The sequence below is a fragment of the Pseudonaja textilis genome, chromosome 2 (assembly GCF_049901715.1).
Source record: "Pseudonaja textilis isolate UNSWEBS1 chromosome 2, rPseTex1.2, whole genome shotgun sequence".
Taxonomy (NCBI): Eukaryota; Metazoa; Chordata; class Lepidosauria; order Squamata; family Elapidae; genus Pseudonaja; species Pseudonaja textilis.
In genome coordinates, this window is record NC_141991.1 from 162,034,438 (window position 1) to 162,052,329 (window position 17,892).

General features: G+C 37.3%; 1 protein-coding gene across 3 annotated transcripts in view; it reads left to right on the plus strand.

Moving 5' to 3' along the window:
* The first annotated feature begins 4,292 nt into the window (after positions 1-4,292).
* KEL (Kell metallo-endopeptidase (Kell blood group)) overlaps positions 4,293-17,892 on the plus strand; it is a 45,328-nt gene continuing 31,728 nt past the window's right edge. Inside the window, exons 1-3 of one of the 3 annotated variants that reach the window (XM_026720688.2) lie at positions 4,293-4,693; positions 13,399-13,531; positions 16,602-16,805. In XM_026720688.2, coding sequence (XP_026576473.1) covers positions 4,676-4,693; positions 13,399-13,531; positions 16,602-16,805 — 355 coding nt within the window. In that variant the 5' untranslated portion in view covers positions 4,293-4,675. The remainder of the gene's footprint in view (positions 4,694-13,398; positions 13,532-16,601; positions 16,806-17,892) is intronic. The other 2 variants (XM_087926277.1, XM_087926278.1) reach the window with 2 other exon arrangements.

Consider the following 17,892-nt stretch of genomic DNA (forward strand, 5'->3'; position numbering starts at 1 on the left):
AAAAAAAAGCCATTAAAACACAAATATTACAAGTGGCAAGAGAGAAAACATTGAAATACAAAGGCAAAGAGATTGTGGTCTTAAAACAAATACCTAGAAGAGTGAGAGAGATGAGAAGAGAATATCGATTCCTGACTAAAATGTTATTGAAAAAAGAGGTGAATTATAGATGGCTGATTCCAGAAGGACTGATGTTTACATGGCAAGAATGGAGACACAGAATTAATCCAATCGAGAAAGCAGAATTATTCTACGCAGAATTTTTTGGAAGGAGAGAGGAAGAGGTAGAAAAAGAGATTTCACTAATTGAATTTCAAGAGGACCAAATGGGGATTGAAAAAGAAGAAGGCGCAGTAGGTGGACAGGTGGAGATCCAAGAACAACGTGAACCAAAATCTACAAGAGCTGCCAAACCTAAATACAAAATATAACTATGGAAGAGAAAAAACTGATTACAATGAATATAAATGGACTTAACTCAGCTGTTAAAAGAAGGAAAATTTTTCATAAATTAGAGAAATTAAAATTTTATATAATTTGTCTACAAGAAGTACATATTAAAAAACAATATGAACAATTGTTGGTACAGCCAAAATTAGGGAAAATAATCACTTCTTTGACTGAATGTAAGAAAAGAGGAGTGGTTTTATACATTAAAGAGACTATCCCAGCAAAATTGATGAAGATGGAAGAGTAGTAATGGTGGAAATAATGGACAATAATATGAAAACACTCTTGATTGCAATTTATGCCCTGAATGATAAACAAGAAGAATTTTACAAAAAATTACACATGAAAATAATCGGACTGGACTATGTTAATATAGTTATGATGGGAGATTTCAATGGAATCATAGACAATAAACTGGACTATACAGCAACAACAACAAAGCAAAACAGAAAGACTCTCCCTAAATCCTTTTTTAAAATGATAGATGAATTAAATTTAAAAGATATATGGAGAGAAAGAAATGCTAAAATTAAACAATGTACTTTTTACTCAAATAGACATTCATTATGGTCCAGAATAGATATGATTTGGACCTCAACAGAACTAATACCTAACATTCAAGAAACAAACATTGAAACAAGTATTTGGGCAGACCATAATCTAATGACAATTAAATGGAAAGGACAAAAAAGAAGATAAAATTGTGTTGAAGTATGTATGGCAAGGCAAGAAAGCGAGAATAAAGTTAAAACTTTTACAAGATGCTAGAATTAGAGGAGGATTTGGTTTGCCTAATTGGGAGTTGTATTACCAAGCTACAAATTTGATGTGGGTTAAGGAATGGATAACATTAAGAAAGACTAGATTGTTGACACTAGAAGGACATGATTTGTTGTTGGGCTGGCATGCTTTTTTATGGTATAAGGGAACTAAAACACAGGGCTGTTTTAGAAGACATCATATACGGGAGTCTTTGTGGTTAAATTGGGAGAAGATTAAAAGACAATGTTATTTGAAAATTCCAGTTTGGTTATCGACTATTGAAGCATTTTCCTATCCTATAATATACAAGAAGGAACAAACAGTTAGATGTGGGGAAATATTGGATGAAAAGGGTGAACTTAAATCGATGCAAAATTTAGAGGAACAAGGTATAAAGATGAATTGGTTTTCATATGTGCAAATACACTCAAGGTATGATGAGGATTTTAAAACAGAAGGATTTTATGATAAATTGACTGATTTAGATAAGATTTTGACCAGTACTGATGAAAAGGTGATTAAAAAATTATATGGTTATTTATTGGAAATTAAACTAGAGGAAGAACAAGTTAAAGAAGCTATAATTGCTTGGGGGAAGAATTTTGGATATGGGATTGATTTAGAGAAATGGCAAAAATTGTGGTCTCAAAATTATAAAATGACAATGTCAACAGCATATAAAGAAAATTTGTATAAGATGTTTTACAGATGGCATTTTCCCCTGACAAGAATAGCAAGAATGTCCAAGAATAAATCTGAAAAATGTTGGAAATGTCATCAGAAACCTGGTTCATATTACCATATGTGGTGAACTTGCGAGGACCCTAGAAAATATTGGACTAAAATTCGCATGTGGCTGGAAAAAATGACAAAGAAACACATAAACTTGAAACCAGAGATTTTTTTATTGGGAATTTTACTTGACACATATAGTAAAGATTTGAAATACCTGATTGTAAATGTATTAACAGCAGCTAGGATTGTATTTGCTAAAAATTGGAAAAATGAGAAAATACCATCGCAGGAGGAAATTATTAAGAAAGTATTGGAATGTGCTGAAATGAGAGATTGACATTTGAAATTGGAGAACAAAAGGATAAACAATTTTATAAAATTTGGGACCTTTTCTATCAATGGTTATATGATAAAATACAATAATAGAATATCTAGAATTTTAGAAAATAATGAATATATAAATATATATATATATATTTTTCTTTTTTGATATCATATCTATAAAATGTTTTTAGGATAGATTTGGTAGGATTATATGAATTGTTATAAAATAAACTAAGTAAATTATAGTTATCTTGCAAAGTATGAATGAATAAAATTATAGTCAAATGATTGTTTAATAGTGATACTAGGGTATTTAATTTTTGATTGATAATATGAGTTTTCATGCAATGTAACTGTAATTGAGACTACGAAATGGATGCACAAAAAATTGGTAAACCAACCGACACACTGCTTGTATATTTATGAAAGATGTTTTTTATGTTTTGTTTGTTTTTGTTTGTCTTTAAAAACCAGTACAATTATTTTTTTTAAAAAGAGTAAGGAAAAATGTTCATAAAGAAAAAACAGAGTAAAACCTGAAGCAGAAACAAGTGCGTCAGACCAACGTGGAAACATTTACAAAAACTTTTCCTGTGGTTGATGACGCAGAGTCAGAATTAAATAGTCTTTATCCCCTAATTCATTTGTTGAGATTTGAAGCTAATACTGAGTTAGTATAAAGCCCTTATTGGAGGTTCAGCAATGGGTGTATCCTATATCTTAGGATATACGTGCTACTTCAATAACAGAAAACCCTATTTTTTTCTGGACTTATCTCTACTTGCATCAGATGGAAGTCTGTATAATTGGAATATATGAAGAAACTTCATAGAAAAATACCATGCTAAGGAGGAAAATAAAAAACCTTTTTTTCTCAGCATATTCAAGAAACAACTTTTCCTCCTCCTCTTTCAGCCAACTGGAAACCCAGCTGTATTTCGTAATAATCCTTATCTCATTATTGTAAGAATGCTACTCTCAATGTGCAATTCAGGATAAAATGTCTGGGGGTGTGTCCTATATAATGTTATATGGAGAATATAGGAAGTGTTATTTGCCCAAACTCATACAACCTTTTTATTGATTTCTATTTTCATAGGATAAAGTTCTCAGAGTTGTTCTGGAGTCTAGTGGCTTCTAAATCTCATAAGCAAACAAACATTTTTTTCTTTAAAAAAAAAAACCAAATTTCCTCCCAAAATACAGAATTATTGGGCAGAGTTACTGAGGGCAGAAAATTTCAGACCTAATTAGGCTGAATTTGCAAGTTACACTGTAGCCATATGTGAAGGGAGTCTGATGGCATGTTCTCCATTGCCATGTTCTCCAGAGAGAGATATTTAGGAGCAACGAACAATAACTTCCATTCTAACATTTCTTTGTGTAATCATGGGTTAAGAAATGAGATGACAAGAAAGAAGAGAATCCTTGGTGGTTTGCTTTTGGAGATTTCATTACCAGACTAGGTAACATCTTCAATGCTCCCTCAAGAAGGAGCTTGAAGAAAGCAGTTGACAAAAGGACAATTAGGCATTCACTTTTTGTGCCACAACATTTCTATCCAAGGGTGCTTTCCAGTGAGAAGGAGCTTACCAGACTAATATTATAATAAAGTCTAACATTTGGATGGCTGCATATTTCAAAAGAGGTTTATGAACATTCTATTAACAGAAAGAAAATATTGTGCTAATGTTAGTCACTGAAATACATTTAGGAATTGGGGAGAAAAAGGAGAAGGATCAGTGGAAGTCAAAGCTTGCATTATTTATTTCTACCTTCGTATTAACAGAAGCCTGAGGGCCCAGCACGGCAAGTTGAAACAGGCGGTGTGCAGAAAATATCTCCAATCAAAGGAGGCATGCAAAGTTATGGCAAAATGGGTAAAAGGCAGAAGCAGGACAATTGTGAGGGCAAATTTTGGATTGAATATCAAGTGGGATTAAAACAGTTGGATTCTAGCATTGGGTGTGTCTCCATATGCATGTGAGGAAGAGATAATATCCCTGAGGGGGGGGGGGATTGAACAGCAAAGTGACAGCCGGAGGCTGCAGTTGTAAAACCATTGCAGGCAATGAAGTTACTGTGCAGTCACTGGAGGGAAAAGATACACGTTCCATTCCAAGGAGTAAAAAGTGTGTTTGAATTGCACATTCCAGGAGGAAAGCATGATACAAAGAAGTGGGTGGGAAAGTTATCCGCTTCTTTTTCCTTCAGGGATGTTATTTTGACCAGTTTCCCTGCCACTCCTCCTCCATCTCCTCCTCTGTCATGCCTCCAGCCAGAGAAGAAGCAGAAAGCTTGGTCTCTGCTCTGAAATGATATACTTTGCTAGCCCCTAAGGAGAAGGTGGAGTAAAGGACCCGCAGAAAGAGAGAAGTTTTGCAAAGAATTCAAAAGTGAAATCATGAGGACAACTCCACAGGTAGGATGGAGCCCACTTTTCTCCCTCTTTGCTCACCTCATTTTAGGCATTTATCTTCTCAGGTATTAGATGGTTTAATTTGAGAACTAAAAGATGTGTTGCTAAGTCGCTCCTGATATTAAGAATGAAAAGATACACTCTATCTCTATCACTACCACCACACACATTTTTACCAGCTAAAATGGAACTTGTGTTTGTGTTTTTGTGTGTATATCCGTTTTTTTATGCCAGACTTAGCTCTCTAAGATAGAGAAATTATCAGTTCAGAAAGCAGACAGGTTTTTTTTTAAGCTTGGATCCAAGATTATTTACAGCCAGACTCAGGATTGGGGAGACGAAATTACACATTAAAAACTTTCAGTATATAGCAGCAACATATCTATTTTTAGAAATTAAACATAGGGCATTCATACAAAGGCTTCCTCTGCAACAAAATTTGTATATAAATATATATATATATGAAAACGAATGTAGGACACTGTTTCCACGTGGTGATATCCATTTCCCCATGCTCCACCGAATAACAATTATGTCTTTTTAGGGAATTGAATTTTTAATATTCTCTACTTAGTCCACTGCAGATGTGTAGTCATTTCCTAAATATTGAACAACATTCCAACAAGTGTTATCTACAATTCTTTTTGAAATGTAATGATATGTAATGTAATGAATCAACTTTTGTGGGGGAATGTCTGGCTGCACTGATATTGGCTTGTCAGATATTTTCATTTACAATAGTTGACCTCCACCCCACCCCCACTTGTATATGTTGTGCTGGATTTGTTTAAGCTAAACACATTTTAAAGTAAGATGAATTGCAAGTGGTAGAGATTGTCCTTAAGAAATATACAAACAAATACAAACTTGATGACATTTTTTGTGTGCTTGTTACTTAGATAACTCACTTTAGGTTAATTATTTAATAACATATGTTGCAATGAACACTTTTTTGATGATAAAATGCATATCACTTACCCCTGTGTTTTTATCCATGGGACAGCCTATTTTGCCCGGTTCCCAGTTTTGAAGCCAAACTGGAAAAAATAGTTGTCTTCCTCCTGTCGGAAAAGTATAAACAACTTCTAAATCTTTTAAATCAGAACAGATTGAAATGTGCATGAATTACAGCATAAGAAAATGCTAAATACCATAGGATTTACAATAGGGACTTATGAACCACACACTTCAATGTCTGTTTTCTTTTTAGCTAAAACAGAAGAACATTTTAACATAGGCCAGATCACTGTTGAGTATTATGTTTGCCAAATTTCACAGAGCATTGTGTCATGGTGACAGGCTTAGTTCCTGGTGACTATTTGGACAAATGCATGTCAACTTGATTTGTCTTTAGTATTAATTCATAGATCTTCTAAAAATATTCTTGGAGTTTTTATATGCTCAATATTATGAGAATGTAAACATTGAGAATGAAATTAGATCATGTGATGAGAAATACATATGGCAAAACTCAAAACAACATTAATGGGCTTTTGGGCAAAGGAAAGAAGAATAACAAGGAATTAGAACTAATGCTTGGGAGTAAAAAGCAGCAGAGTTCATGAGATTAATTTATTCATCTGTTCCTTAAACAAAACAAAACAAAACAAATCTTTAAAGCTATCCTATAAACAAGTTTGACAAAATACTGTATATTCTTCCCATACCACAACTTCTAATGATGAGAGAGGGGAAATAGTAAAGCAAATTGTGCTGTCCAGGCAGTTTATAGTTAGTTAGGAATTGGGAGCTGTCCCCTTCATGGTAAATGTAGTTAAGGTACCCTGGGAAATGTAGTCCATGTCATGTGGTCACATGTGTAATCCTGATTGGTCACTGAATTGACCCTTGGTGGGTTGGGGGAGGTTGCTTCACTCTTGCCTGGACCCCAGCAGCGTGCTGTTGCCTCACCCCCTTGATCCTTCATTGTGGGGATGAAAAGAGCACTATCCTTTTACACTATGAATTCAGCTATGCAAAGATTTGAACACTGAGATGAATCTCGACATAACCGTGAGTTATATATGAGGATACCTGATAAATCAATAAAGAAACTTTGTATGGAAGCCTTTGTAGAGTTTAATCTGTCTGCCTTTATATTCAGCTAGTAATTAAAGGACAGAACAGTAAAAGGGGTCCAGGCAACAGAACACAAATAAATAATTAAAATAACACATATTTTTCCAATTCTCTTCTAGCATCATTTCTGAGGTACAATATTTGATATAACCAATGACAATCTGATTGTAAAGGACATTCCAGTTAGAGAACAAATCTGACATTATTGAATCCAGCATTCTCTTTACTCTTTTCCTGCCAAGGTGATTTATTAAAGCAAGAATAACATTTGGCATGGGCAGAGCTCCTAACTTCTGATCAAAAGTGGAATTTTATGGAGAATTTTGTGTCCAAAAAACTTAACCTTGTCATTTTACAGAATACCAAAACTAACACTGAGCTGCAAAGTTCAGATTTCACATAATGATACAGACTTCAAAAAATGAGAAAACAGCTGATTTTTACATGTATGACATTCCTTTTTTAAATTAATTGGAAATGTTGCACAACATTTAATAAAGTGAAGAATATTTCTGTACAATGGATTTGCTTTGATGAACTGTTGTTAACACCTAAGGCTACATATATACTAAAGTTACTTTGACTTGGAAATTAGATATAATTACATATTGTTTGCACCTTATGTTAATTCTGCCATGTTTTCTTTAATACAGCTAACTAAGTTTTGTTTTGGCCTAGCTCCAAATAAAAAAATGTAAGAAAGCTCCTTACTACCTTTGTCATTGTTTTAGAACCGAATATGATAAAATAGGTCCCTTTAGAATGACATGCCCCAAACTTCCCAATCCCATCCTAACAGTTGGGAATACCAAATGTTTCAGCTCCAACTCCTATAGAGATCACTAAATTGAAGATTATCATACATATATGATCCAAGTACTATTGTAGGCTGCTTCCATCTGCTGATTTAACCTTGGTTACACCAAGAACCCCAGAAAGTGGTTCTTCCAAATCTTTTCCCTGAATCTTTTATTCCAGGGATCTGGCTATCCTTGCTTTATAGGCCTGCATACAATGGCAAGAGTTGAGGATGACCTGGAAGCAGTGGTGGGATTCAAATTTTTTTACTACTGGTTCTGTGGGCATGGCTTGGTGGGCATAGCAGGGGAAAGATATTGTAAAATCTCCAGTCAGAGGTGGTATTTGCAGTTCTCCGAACTACTCAAAATTTCCGCTACTGGTTCTCCAGAACTGGTGAGAACCTGCTGAATGGAAGTGATTATGTGGCTGAAGGTTCTAGATGGGTCTTGGGCTTGCTGTCTGCATACAATAATAGTTTTCCTCCTTTGTCATCTGCCACTCTCTCTATGATTATATCAAACAGACTTATATCTGCAGAAACAATACGTAGCACAATGCGATATGCTGAATTCAGATTTCAGCTCTAGAAAATAATAGAATTATGTAAAAATAATCGTGATGGTTGGTTTACAAGCTGACAAATGTTCAGGAGATGGTTTGGTAAACAGACTGTTCCAAGTTTCTCCATTATCTATGAAAAGGTTCAGCTCTTTGCTACTTCATAGAAAAATTGTTAGAAAAAAGGAGTAAGACTCTGCAGTTTCTGCCCTAAAATATTCAGGATGCTAATTTAGTTCTGTATGAAAAATATTTTTTATAAATAACTCAAGGCAGTGAAGATACATAATATTTCTTTCTGTTTAACCCACAACAGTCCAGTGAGGTAAGTTTAACTGAGAGTGAGTGACTGTCCCAAAGTCACCCAGAAGGCTTTCATGGCTAGGGAAGGACTAGACCTCATAGTGTCCTGGTTTCTAAGCCAACACCTTAAACACTACATCTAACTTGGCAGAAAATCATGCTGAAAGTCATATAGTCTATCCCTTTCAGTTCAAAATATTAATGAAAGTGCTTTGAGTTTCTGACTTGGAAGAATTACCATGGGTTTGAGACAATTGCCAAAATGGCAAAATAATTTAATTATTGATTTTATTCTTTTAAAAAAAGACAGGCATTATATGTGGTAGGACAGACTGTAAAGGAGTCAGGCCTATAAGATTCAAGTACTTCATTCTGACCTCCGTATTATACTAGCAGTGATTCATACAGGTAACTGTGAGGTATGTTTGTTGTTGGCAAATTTGGGCCAGCATATCCTTTGCTGCACTTTCATTAATCTGTACATGCAGTGGTGGCTTCAAATTTTTTAACAACTGGTTCTCTGCCCTAATGACTGACTGGGTGGGCATGGCGAGGTGGGCATGGCTGGATGGGTGTGGCTGGGTGAGCATGGCCAGGATGTGTAACAGCACTCAGTCTCCTGCAGCATTCTGCCAGTCAAAACGGGGCATGGGGGTTAATTACAAAATGTGGGCTTTGCTTTGTGACATCCAGATTCAGTGGGCAAGAGGTGTGAACTGCACAGAAAATACACTTTTGTTTGGTTATGAAGAAACATCCTCAAAGTCACTAAATGTAAACTGACCTTTAGCTACACATCTGTGTACATGTTGTTTTCCCTCTACTTATGCCGTAAGCAGAGGTGGGCTAGAGCCGGTTCTCAATGGTTGAGGCGAACCGGTTGTTAAGATTCTGCACAGTTTGGTGAACCAGCAAATCCCACCACTGGCTCGCCCTGCCCCCCGAACTCTTCTCCCACACCCCCATGCCCCTCTGTGCCCCCCCACCCCCTGGGATTGCTATTCAGGGTGGGTAAGCTGCAGGAGCATGACTGGGAGCTGCACTGATCAGCTGGGAGGCAGTGAATGAACCTGCGGTGCAGATCAGCTGGGAGGCTGACACCCCCTGCAGCCCAAAAGAAGACCATGTGACCACCAGTTTTTAAAAAAGTTCAGTCAGACCTTCCAACTTCATGCGATCTCCCCCCCCCCACCCCACTGAGAAGTTGGAAGGTCTAACTGAACTTTTTTAAAACTGGAAGTCACATGGTCTTCTTTTGTTGCCCTATCCACAGGAGAACACAGCTGGAAGGCAGGTTATTCAGGGAATGAGATGAGGTGGAAGTGAGGATTTTGCATTATGATTACTCATAAGTAAGTAAGAATCAGTAAAAGAGGAATGGAAAAATCCCTATCTGTAGATCAGCGTGTTTCAGTCTTGGCAAGTTTAAGATGGGTGAACTTTATGCTGCCTGAGGAATTCTGGGGATTGAAGTCCATTCAATCTTTCACTCTTTTTCTTTCCCGAGCCTTTTCTTTTTTCACATCTGTTTTTCATTTGTTTATCCCTTAGCTTTGTATTTTTTGATGTATGAAGGATCAAATACTCAGCCATTATAATTCTACATTCCTTATTTATAGAAATGATACCAAGATTTAGAATGAAATCCACTGGGAGCCATCTCATATGAGGCAGGCTCTGAGTCTCTTTAACCAAAAGGTGTTCATTGATAGAAGAGAATATTTATAGCTCAGGGTTGAACTGCGGGGCCCTTGGTGCTCTCTGAGCTTGATGGTTTTCTTGCAGATGTTTCATTACCAAACTAGCTAACATCATCAGTACTAGAAGGGAGTGGAGTTTGCTCTTATTTTCATATACCAGTGGATTACCTTGTCAGTGTTGATCAGTTGCTTCACAAATAGTGTTTTGATTGGTGCTATGTCTTTATCACCTCAGGCAGAAAAGGGCTATTCTCTGCACTCCTCCATCAAATGTTCTTTAAAATACAGTTTCCCTGCATTCCTTTAGGAACCTCCAACATGCAAATGCTGGTTACTTATCCTAAAATAAATCCTCTTTACTTGAAGCTTCAACATTTGCTGTTTGCTGGGAAGATGTGTAGCTAAAAGTCAGTCTACATTTAGTGTATATCTGATTTTGGGGATATTTCTTCATAACCAAATAAAAATGTATTTTCTGTGCAGTTCACACCCCTTGCTTGTTGAATCTGGATGTCATAAAGCAAAGCCCACATTTTATAATTAACCCTCGTGCCCCGTTTTGACTGGCAGAGTGCTGCAGGAGACTGAATGCTGTCACATCCACTGGCCATACCCCTGGCCATGCCCATCCAGTCACGCCCGCCCATCCAGTCATTAGGGCAGTGAACTGGTTGTTAAAAAATTTGAAGCCCACCACTGGCTGTAAGCTGCTGTTTCTCAACCCCAGCAATTTCAGGTTGTGTGGACTTCCACCCCAAGAACCTCCACAAATCTTGAAGTTGCTGATGTTGAAAAACACAGATGTATTTGCAGTAGCTCTAAAAAACACAGGGTCCTTTGCAAGTGCATGCCTTCCATTTAATTTCTTTTCATAGTGAACCAAGTCTCCAAATTAAGCTCATCTGCCAGTGATTTCATGGAGACATCCATTTTGTTTTCTTGTTAGAACTATGGGAGTACTGTGTGCAGTACTTTATATAGATATAAAGTTTAGTTAATCATTTTCAGGACTATGCCCTATAAAGCAATTAGGTACATCAATAATACCCTTTTTAAAGGAGAGTACAATATTTGATAACTTCATAAACCTGTTTGGTTTGCCTTCTGAGATGATGATGATGATGATAATGATGATGATGATTGGACTTCCCTGTAAGATGTACCCCAGCTTGAGCATTTAGGAAAGTAAGACCGTTGACTCCATTTGAAGTGAAAGACATATTTTTACTAAAGCCAAGTGGTTACAGTGTGAGCAAACCCAGATCTGAGGTAATTTTCCTTTCCACCAAGCCCTCCCCATGATTATCTTGTGAGTGTCCAATAAGGTTCAAATTTGTAGCTGTTTTGGTAACAGTTCTAAAGTTTGGCGCCTCTCTGGGGGTGTTCACATTCCATTCCCATGCCTGTGTCCATGAATTGGTCAGCCATCAGGCTGCCATCAACACAAATCAGGGTTAGCTGCTTTCCAGTCTAGCTTGCAGCCTTGGTGTTTCCTGGAAGTCAGTTACTTAAAAATCAACCAAGTCTGATTCTCTTAATTTGATTGTCCAGGTGTTAATACTTGCTGTGGGTTGCATTTTAGAGATCAACTTATTGATTATGACACATGTTTTTGTAATCTCCACTTTAATAAAAACAGGTTGTCACTTTTGTGGCAACAGATTTGACAGGGTTGCTTCTCTAAAAATGATCGATGGATGAAGACTCTCAGTAGTATATGCAAATTGATTTGAGGTGATGTTATGAAAGTTTAATTATGAAAGTTGTTATGCACATTCCATCTGGAGTATTTGATATGACAGGTGTGCATGTAGCTGCTGACTATATCATGTGATGCCCAAGGTTGTATTAATTTTTAAGTGCTCAAGTATGAGCTTGTAAGGTTCCCTATCATCCAATTTTTAGAGAACAGGAAGTGTACGAAAGAGTTAAAAAAAAGAAAAGAAAAGGAATTTAAAAATCCTCAAATGTATTTCCCATTATCTCTATCCATATTATGACACTTTAGTTCTGTTGACTTACTACATTACATCATACCCAAACTGTTTCATTCTGGCATTTGTTTACTTCCATTTCTATTTCCACCCATGCTCCTATTTACCCAAAACATTTCATTTCACATTAAATAACCCCAGTTTTGAAGACCTTAGAATATATCCCATTTGTTGATAAATTTGGTATGTTAGAGTTGTACAATGTTTACAATTTGCTTTAAAAACTTATACTATCATCCCACCACTAATTCAACTTTCCAGAATAAAAGATCATCTTTGTGAACTAAATGGACTCATAAGGACAGGGGTCGGCTTCAAAAAATTTAGCAACGGGTTCTCTGCTTGGTTGCTGGGTGGGTGGGACCTAGTCAGTTTCCTGCACCACAGCAAGGGAGGGGGCATTTTTGCCCTTCCTGGACTCTGGAGGTTTTCCTCAAGCCTCTGGGAGGGTGAAAATGGCCTCCCCGGACTCTGGAGGCTTCTCTGGAAATGGGCCTGTTTCCAGCCTTCCCAAACTTGCAGAAGGGCCATTTTTCGACCTCCCCTAGCATCCATGTGCACTCTGCACTTACCTGCATCCAAAATGGGCTACGTGGGGATTCCTGGGAGGGGTGGGGTGGGCGGGGTCAGCCAGGAGTGGGATTTGGGGGTTCTCTGAACTGCACAGTAGCCCACTCCTGCATAAGGACCATTGTAAAGAGAATATGAATTAGACAGTTTAGTTATACAGTCATATTGTAATGGCATCACTACAAGCAATGAGTTCCCAAACACTGAAAAATGATAAAAATAAGAGGCCACATTTAATTAAAAATTGACATTCTAAGTCCTGAATATTGCTATTCATATAAGATTCACACAAATAAAAAAGAAGTGATTCTGCTTAGAAAATCTGAAGTATTCATAGAAAATACTAATTGTATGATTCAGTGAAATATTTGCCATTTTTGTTAATCTTGATATTGGTTATGTTAAATATCAGTGCAATATGATTGTTTTTAAACCATTCAATCATATTTTAGAATAGAAAATAGTATTCAATGAAGGATTATTATATAACTGCCCTTCTTATATTTGAGTGTAGAGAATTCATGCTGAACTACTACTCTTGGCCTCCTCCATTTATTCATTCATTCATCATCTGTGACACATCTACTTGTTACCTGATTTTCAACTGACTTCAAACTTCTCCTGATTTGGGTTCCTGGGTAAGAATTATTGTGGTCCTGTCTACCCAAGGAAATAACTTGTTGCTGTGCTTCTCTGATTCCAGAGTGATGAAGGCCCAAGAAGGACTGTACGAAGATGTCATCAAAGAAAATCCCTGTTCCTTTATGTTCTACTCTTCGCTGCTGTCATTGGTCTTGTGTTAGTCATTCTCTTCTCCATCATTAAATGTGATCTAGGTATTAGAGCTTTCCTTTTTTATTACTTATTCCATGTTTGCTCATTTGAAAACTCTCCCTTATCATTAGTTCTCTCCAGGTTAACCATAAAAATGAGTGATGAAACCATTTTGTCAGATTGAGGGAACAAAATAATGCTTAACTAAATATGAAGTTGCTTCATAAAGTTGCTTTAGGGTGGTTATGATGACTAAAAAGTATGGAAATTGTAATCCTACGCATAATTCTGTTCAGAAGTTTGTTGGGATTCTAGAAGTGATTGATAGATGAAATGTTAGCAAAAAACTGAAATAAGCTTTCCTTTGGGCTATTATTCAGAGCAGCATGACAGCATGAGAAGGAAAATGAGGGAATCAGGAGCTTTGATATTTACTTACTAGAATAATAATTTGTATAAATAAAGATCTTTACTAACCAAGATCACAGAATTGTGAGAAAAGTTGCAGATATTTTTGCCAAGTGTGATTATTGTGTTACGGAAATCTTATCAACTTCCACACTCCCAGAAAACTCCCAGAAAACTTTTATATCTTAATGTTTAAACTGCTTCTTGAAAATACCAAGATCCTCCCATTTATCATAGTTTCTCAGTGAAGGTAGCATTAATATCAACATACATTTGTAGAAAGCACTTAATACACAATTAGTCATATTTTCCTGTGATACTCTACGTATCTGCAAGAGAACATCAGTGATGTACTCTCAGCTCACACAGTTTGACACTAAGGTTCAATAGGTTTAGCCACAGGAACCTCATTCCTACACCCAGACTCTCTGCAATGGGCACAGACTGAATTTTAAAAATACAGTCCACTATTGTACAATGCATTGTCATACTAAAACATAGCATCAGCATATCTTAAAATATTCATGAAGTATTCAGTGCAGAGGTGCTATTCACCTATTTGGGCGAACCGGTAGCGGTTATTTGCCATGGGTCACCGAACCGGTGGCAATCCCTGGCTGGCCACGCCCCCAACCCAATCGCCCGGTCGCTCACTTGCGATCGCTCTCCCTTCCCCACGTCCTCTTTCTCCCCGGGGAAAAGGAAGAAAGGCATGGACGCTGCAAGTATCGCTTCTCCCGTGTGAGTTAAAGTGTGGGGAGTGAGAAACAGTGCAGTCTGACAGAGGGGGTGGGGGTGAATTGAGCCTTGGAGCACTTTTGCAACATAAAATAAATGCATTTTGGAAGCAGGTCTTTTAAAAACTTCTCCAAGGATTTCCCATGGACGCTGCAAGTATCGCTTTCCCCTTGTGAGTTAAAGTGCTGGAGTGAGAAGGAGTACGGTCTGACAGAGGGGGTGGGGGAATCCACTCAAGCCTTGAAGAAATTTAAAGGAGTTGCTTCCAAAATGCTTGTCTGTTAAGTGCTCTGTGTGCGTGTGTATGTATGAGAGAGAGAGTGGGGGGGAGATAGAGAAAGAAAGAAAAAAATAGGAAGAGAGAGAGAGATATAAAACTCTGTGCTATTATTTTTAATTGTTCCATTATTTATCATATGTTAATATTTTACACTGTCCCTATACCTAGAGTGATTTTTCTGCCTTTCTTTTGCCCAGGGCTACCACATATTTTTCAGGGTTTGCATGCATTCAGTGTCAATAGTCCAGAGCATAAAATACACATGTGTTTAACAAATGTTGAAAGGGACCTTGGAGGTCTTCTAGTCCAACCCCCAGCTCAGGCAAGAAAACTGAGGATGCCAAACTCTGAGTAGAAATCCTGGGAAAGGTGTCAGAATAATACTTAGAAGGGACCTTGGGGTGAACCCTATACCATTTCAGAGAAATGGCTGTCCAGTCTTTTCTTAAAAACTTCCAGTGATTGAGCACGCAGAACTTCTGGAAATAAGCAGTTCCATTGGTTAATTGTTCTCACTGTTAGGAAGTTTCTCCTTACTTTTAGGTTGCTTCTCTCTGTTCAGTTTCCATCCATTGCTTCTTGTTTGCCTTCTGCTTCTTTGGAAAATACATTGTCCCCCTTTCTTTGTGACAGCCCCTTAAAAGCCTGTTGCCTATCACACTCTTGAGTAAAGCATGTGAGGCATTTCCTCCTTTCAGTGGTCCATGAAAGTACATCTATAGTATGCAGATAATAAAGTCAAAAAAGGTAAACAACATTTTTAGAGAACTATAGTTAAGTTGAGGCTGGGTGACAAGGAATGGCTGGGAGGGGAGGGGCCAGGTGAGGCACCCCTTGATATGAGTGACATTGAGTTGGCCATGCCCACCTGGTCACATGACCACAAGCCACGCCCACCAAATAAGCCACGCCCACAGAACCGGTAGTAAAAAAAATTGAATTTCACCACTGATTCAGTGTAAATATTTCTCCTTGGTGTAACTCTAGATATTCAGTTTTGTTACTACCTTTTAGAAGTTACCATTTCTCTGATGCTTCATCAACCAAACAACATTACTGAAGCTTAAATATACATGGCCAAAATATATAAGAAAGACCTTGAGGAGGCAGTAGACAGATGATAGCAAATTCTATTGTAGATTGTGCTTAGTCATTTATATTACCATTCATGATACGGTGTAAGATATATTGGTAGGTAATCTAGCCTGATTTATGTCATGTGACTTTCAAGGAATTCTGGGAAGCACATTCCAAGGGAATAAGTTACGTTTTTCTGATCAACGTGGAACTTAGCTAGAAAGAACAAAAATATTCAAAGGAAAAATTACACGGAAAACATCCATTAATCAAATTGCTCCTTATGGAATACTTCAGTAGTTTCCACCCTCCCCACCCCACCCCACACTCCAGAGATTACACCCTAGAAGGCAGGGAAGAATTTCAACACAATCTTAATTTCATTTCCTCTCTCTCCCCCTCCCCCTCCTTTATCTAAGATTCTAGACCAAGAAATCAACTCTGTTCTGCCTTGCAGGCACTGATTTTAAGCTGGCTCTTATGTGCTCTAAGGAATTTTATTTTTCCTGATGTAGAAAGTTGTACAAAGAAATGTATATATGCTATGAGTTTTCCTGCGGTTATAGTATAAAACATACTTTTCAGTAAAGGCAAGATAATTTACAATTCCTCCTCCCATGTTTTTCCAGAAAGCTGCACTACTGCATCCTGCCTTGTGCTCCTGGCTAGACTGCAGGAGGCTCAGAATGGCACTATTGATCCTTGTGAAGACTTCTTCAATTATGCATGTGGCAACTGGGAGGCTAATAACACATTGGACATTGATATACCCTCAGTGAATGTGTTTGATGTACTTTTGGAAGAAAATCATCTCATCATGAAGAAACTTTTAGGTAAAGGGTCAATACATATTGTTACTTCTATGGTCAGAATCCTATGCAGATATCGGGGGTGAGGCTGGGGCACAAGGACCCGGAACATATTCTAAATAGGACTGCCAGTAGTCATAGCATTAATGAACATATAGTGTGTAACAGGGCTGCTACCGGTTTGCACCAGTTCTACTGAACCGGTAGTTCTGGTGAGCAGTTGACCCTGCCCACCCACCCCTGCCCTTCCCTGCTCTATATTTCCTTGGTTTTTTAGCTCAGTTGAGTCATGCAGCACAGCAGATTGCCGTGCCTCAGCTGTTTTATTCACCAGTGCTGATATGGAAGATAAGTTTTTAAGCTTAAAATGGGTGTTTTTTGAATGCTGCATGCGCTCGCAAAGCAAACTGGTTGCAACCACCACTGCATATATGCCCAATTGCAGGTATAACAACCTGCAACAGAACAATTTTAAAAGCAATTCAGATGGTAATTTTTTATTTGGCAAAAGTATCACTAGATAACATTTCCTATTCTTTTGATATAACGAATTTTTTTTCTAAATATATCCAAGGAGGGGTAAGAAGAACTTTTAGCTATCCTTTTCTATAAGCATTCCGTTTAAATCTGTTTATTCTTTTGAATCTATTATTTATTCTTTAAATCTTGGTTTATTCTTAGTCATATTCGACTGTGAAACCATAATTTTAGAGATTTCTTTTTGATTACGTTATTTCATCAAGTGTTGTTAAGTTTGATGCACAAAGCATGATTCATTTATTCATCCACTGCTTGCTGGGTTATATTCTTTCTTTTGACTGTTAAAAAAAGGTGATTGGGTTCTGTTAGAGATTCAACCAACAAAAAAACTCAACTCAAATTTTATCACTAGTTTGTCCTCGTGGGATTCTGGGATGGTGATTATGAAGATGATCATGATTTTAATGAATAGGTTCTGTGGAATGAACAGGTCTGAAACCCCTTGCAGTGTACTGTCTCTCGTTAGCCATTTGTAATGACCCTAGTAACCCATAGTTTCCATATATCATTTCTTCCAGTTACCTACCTATAAGAAACATATATTCTCCTCTCTTCACCTAATTTTTTCTTG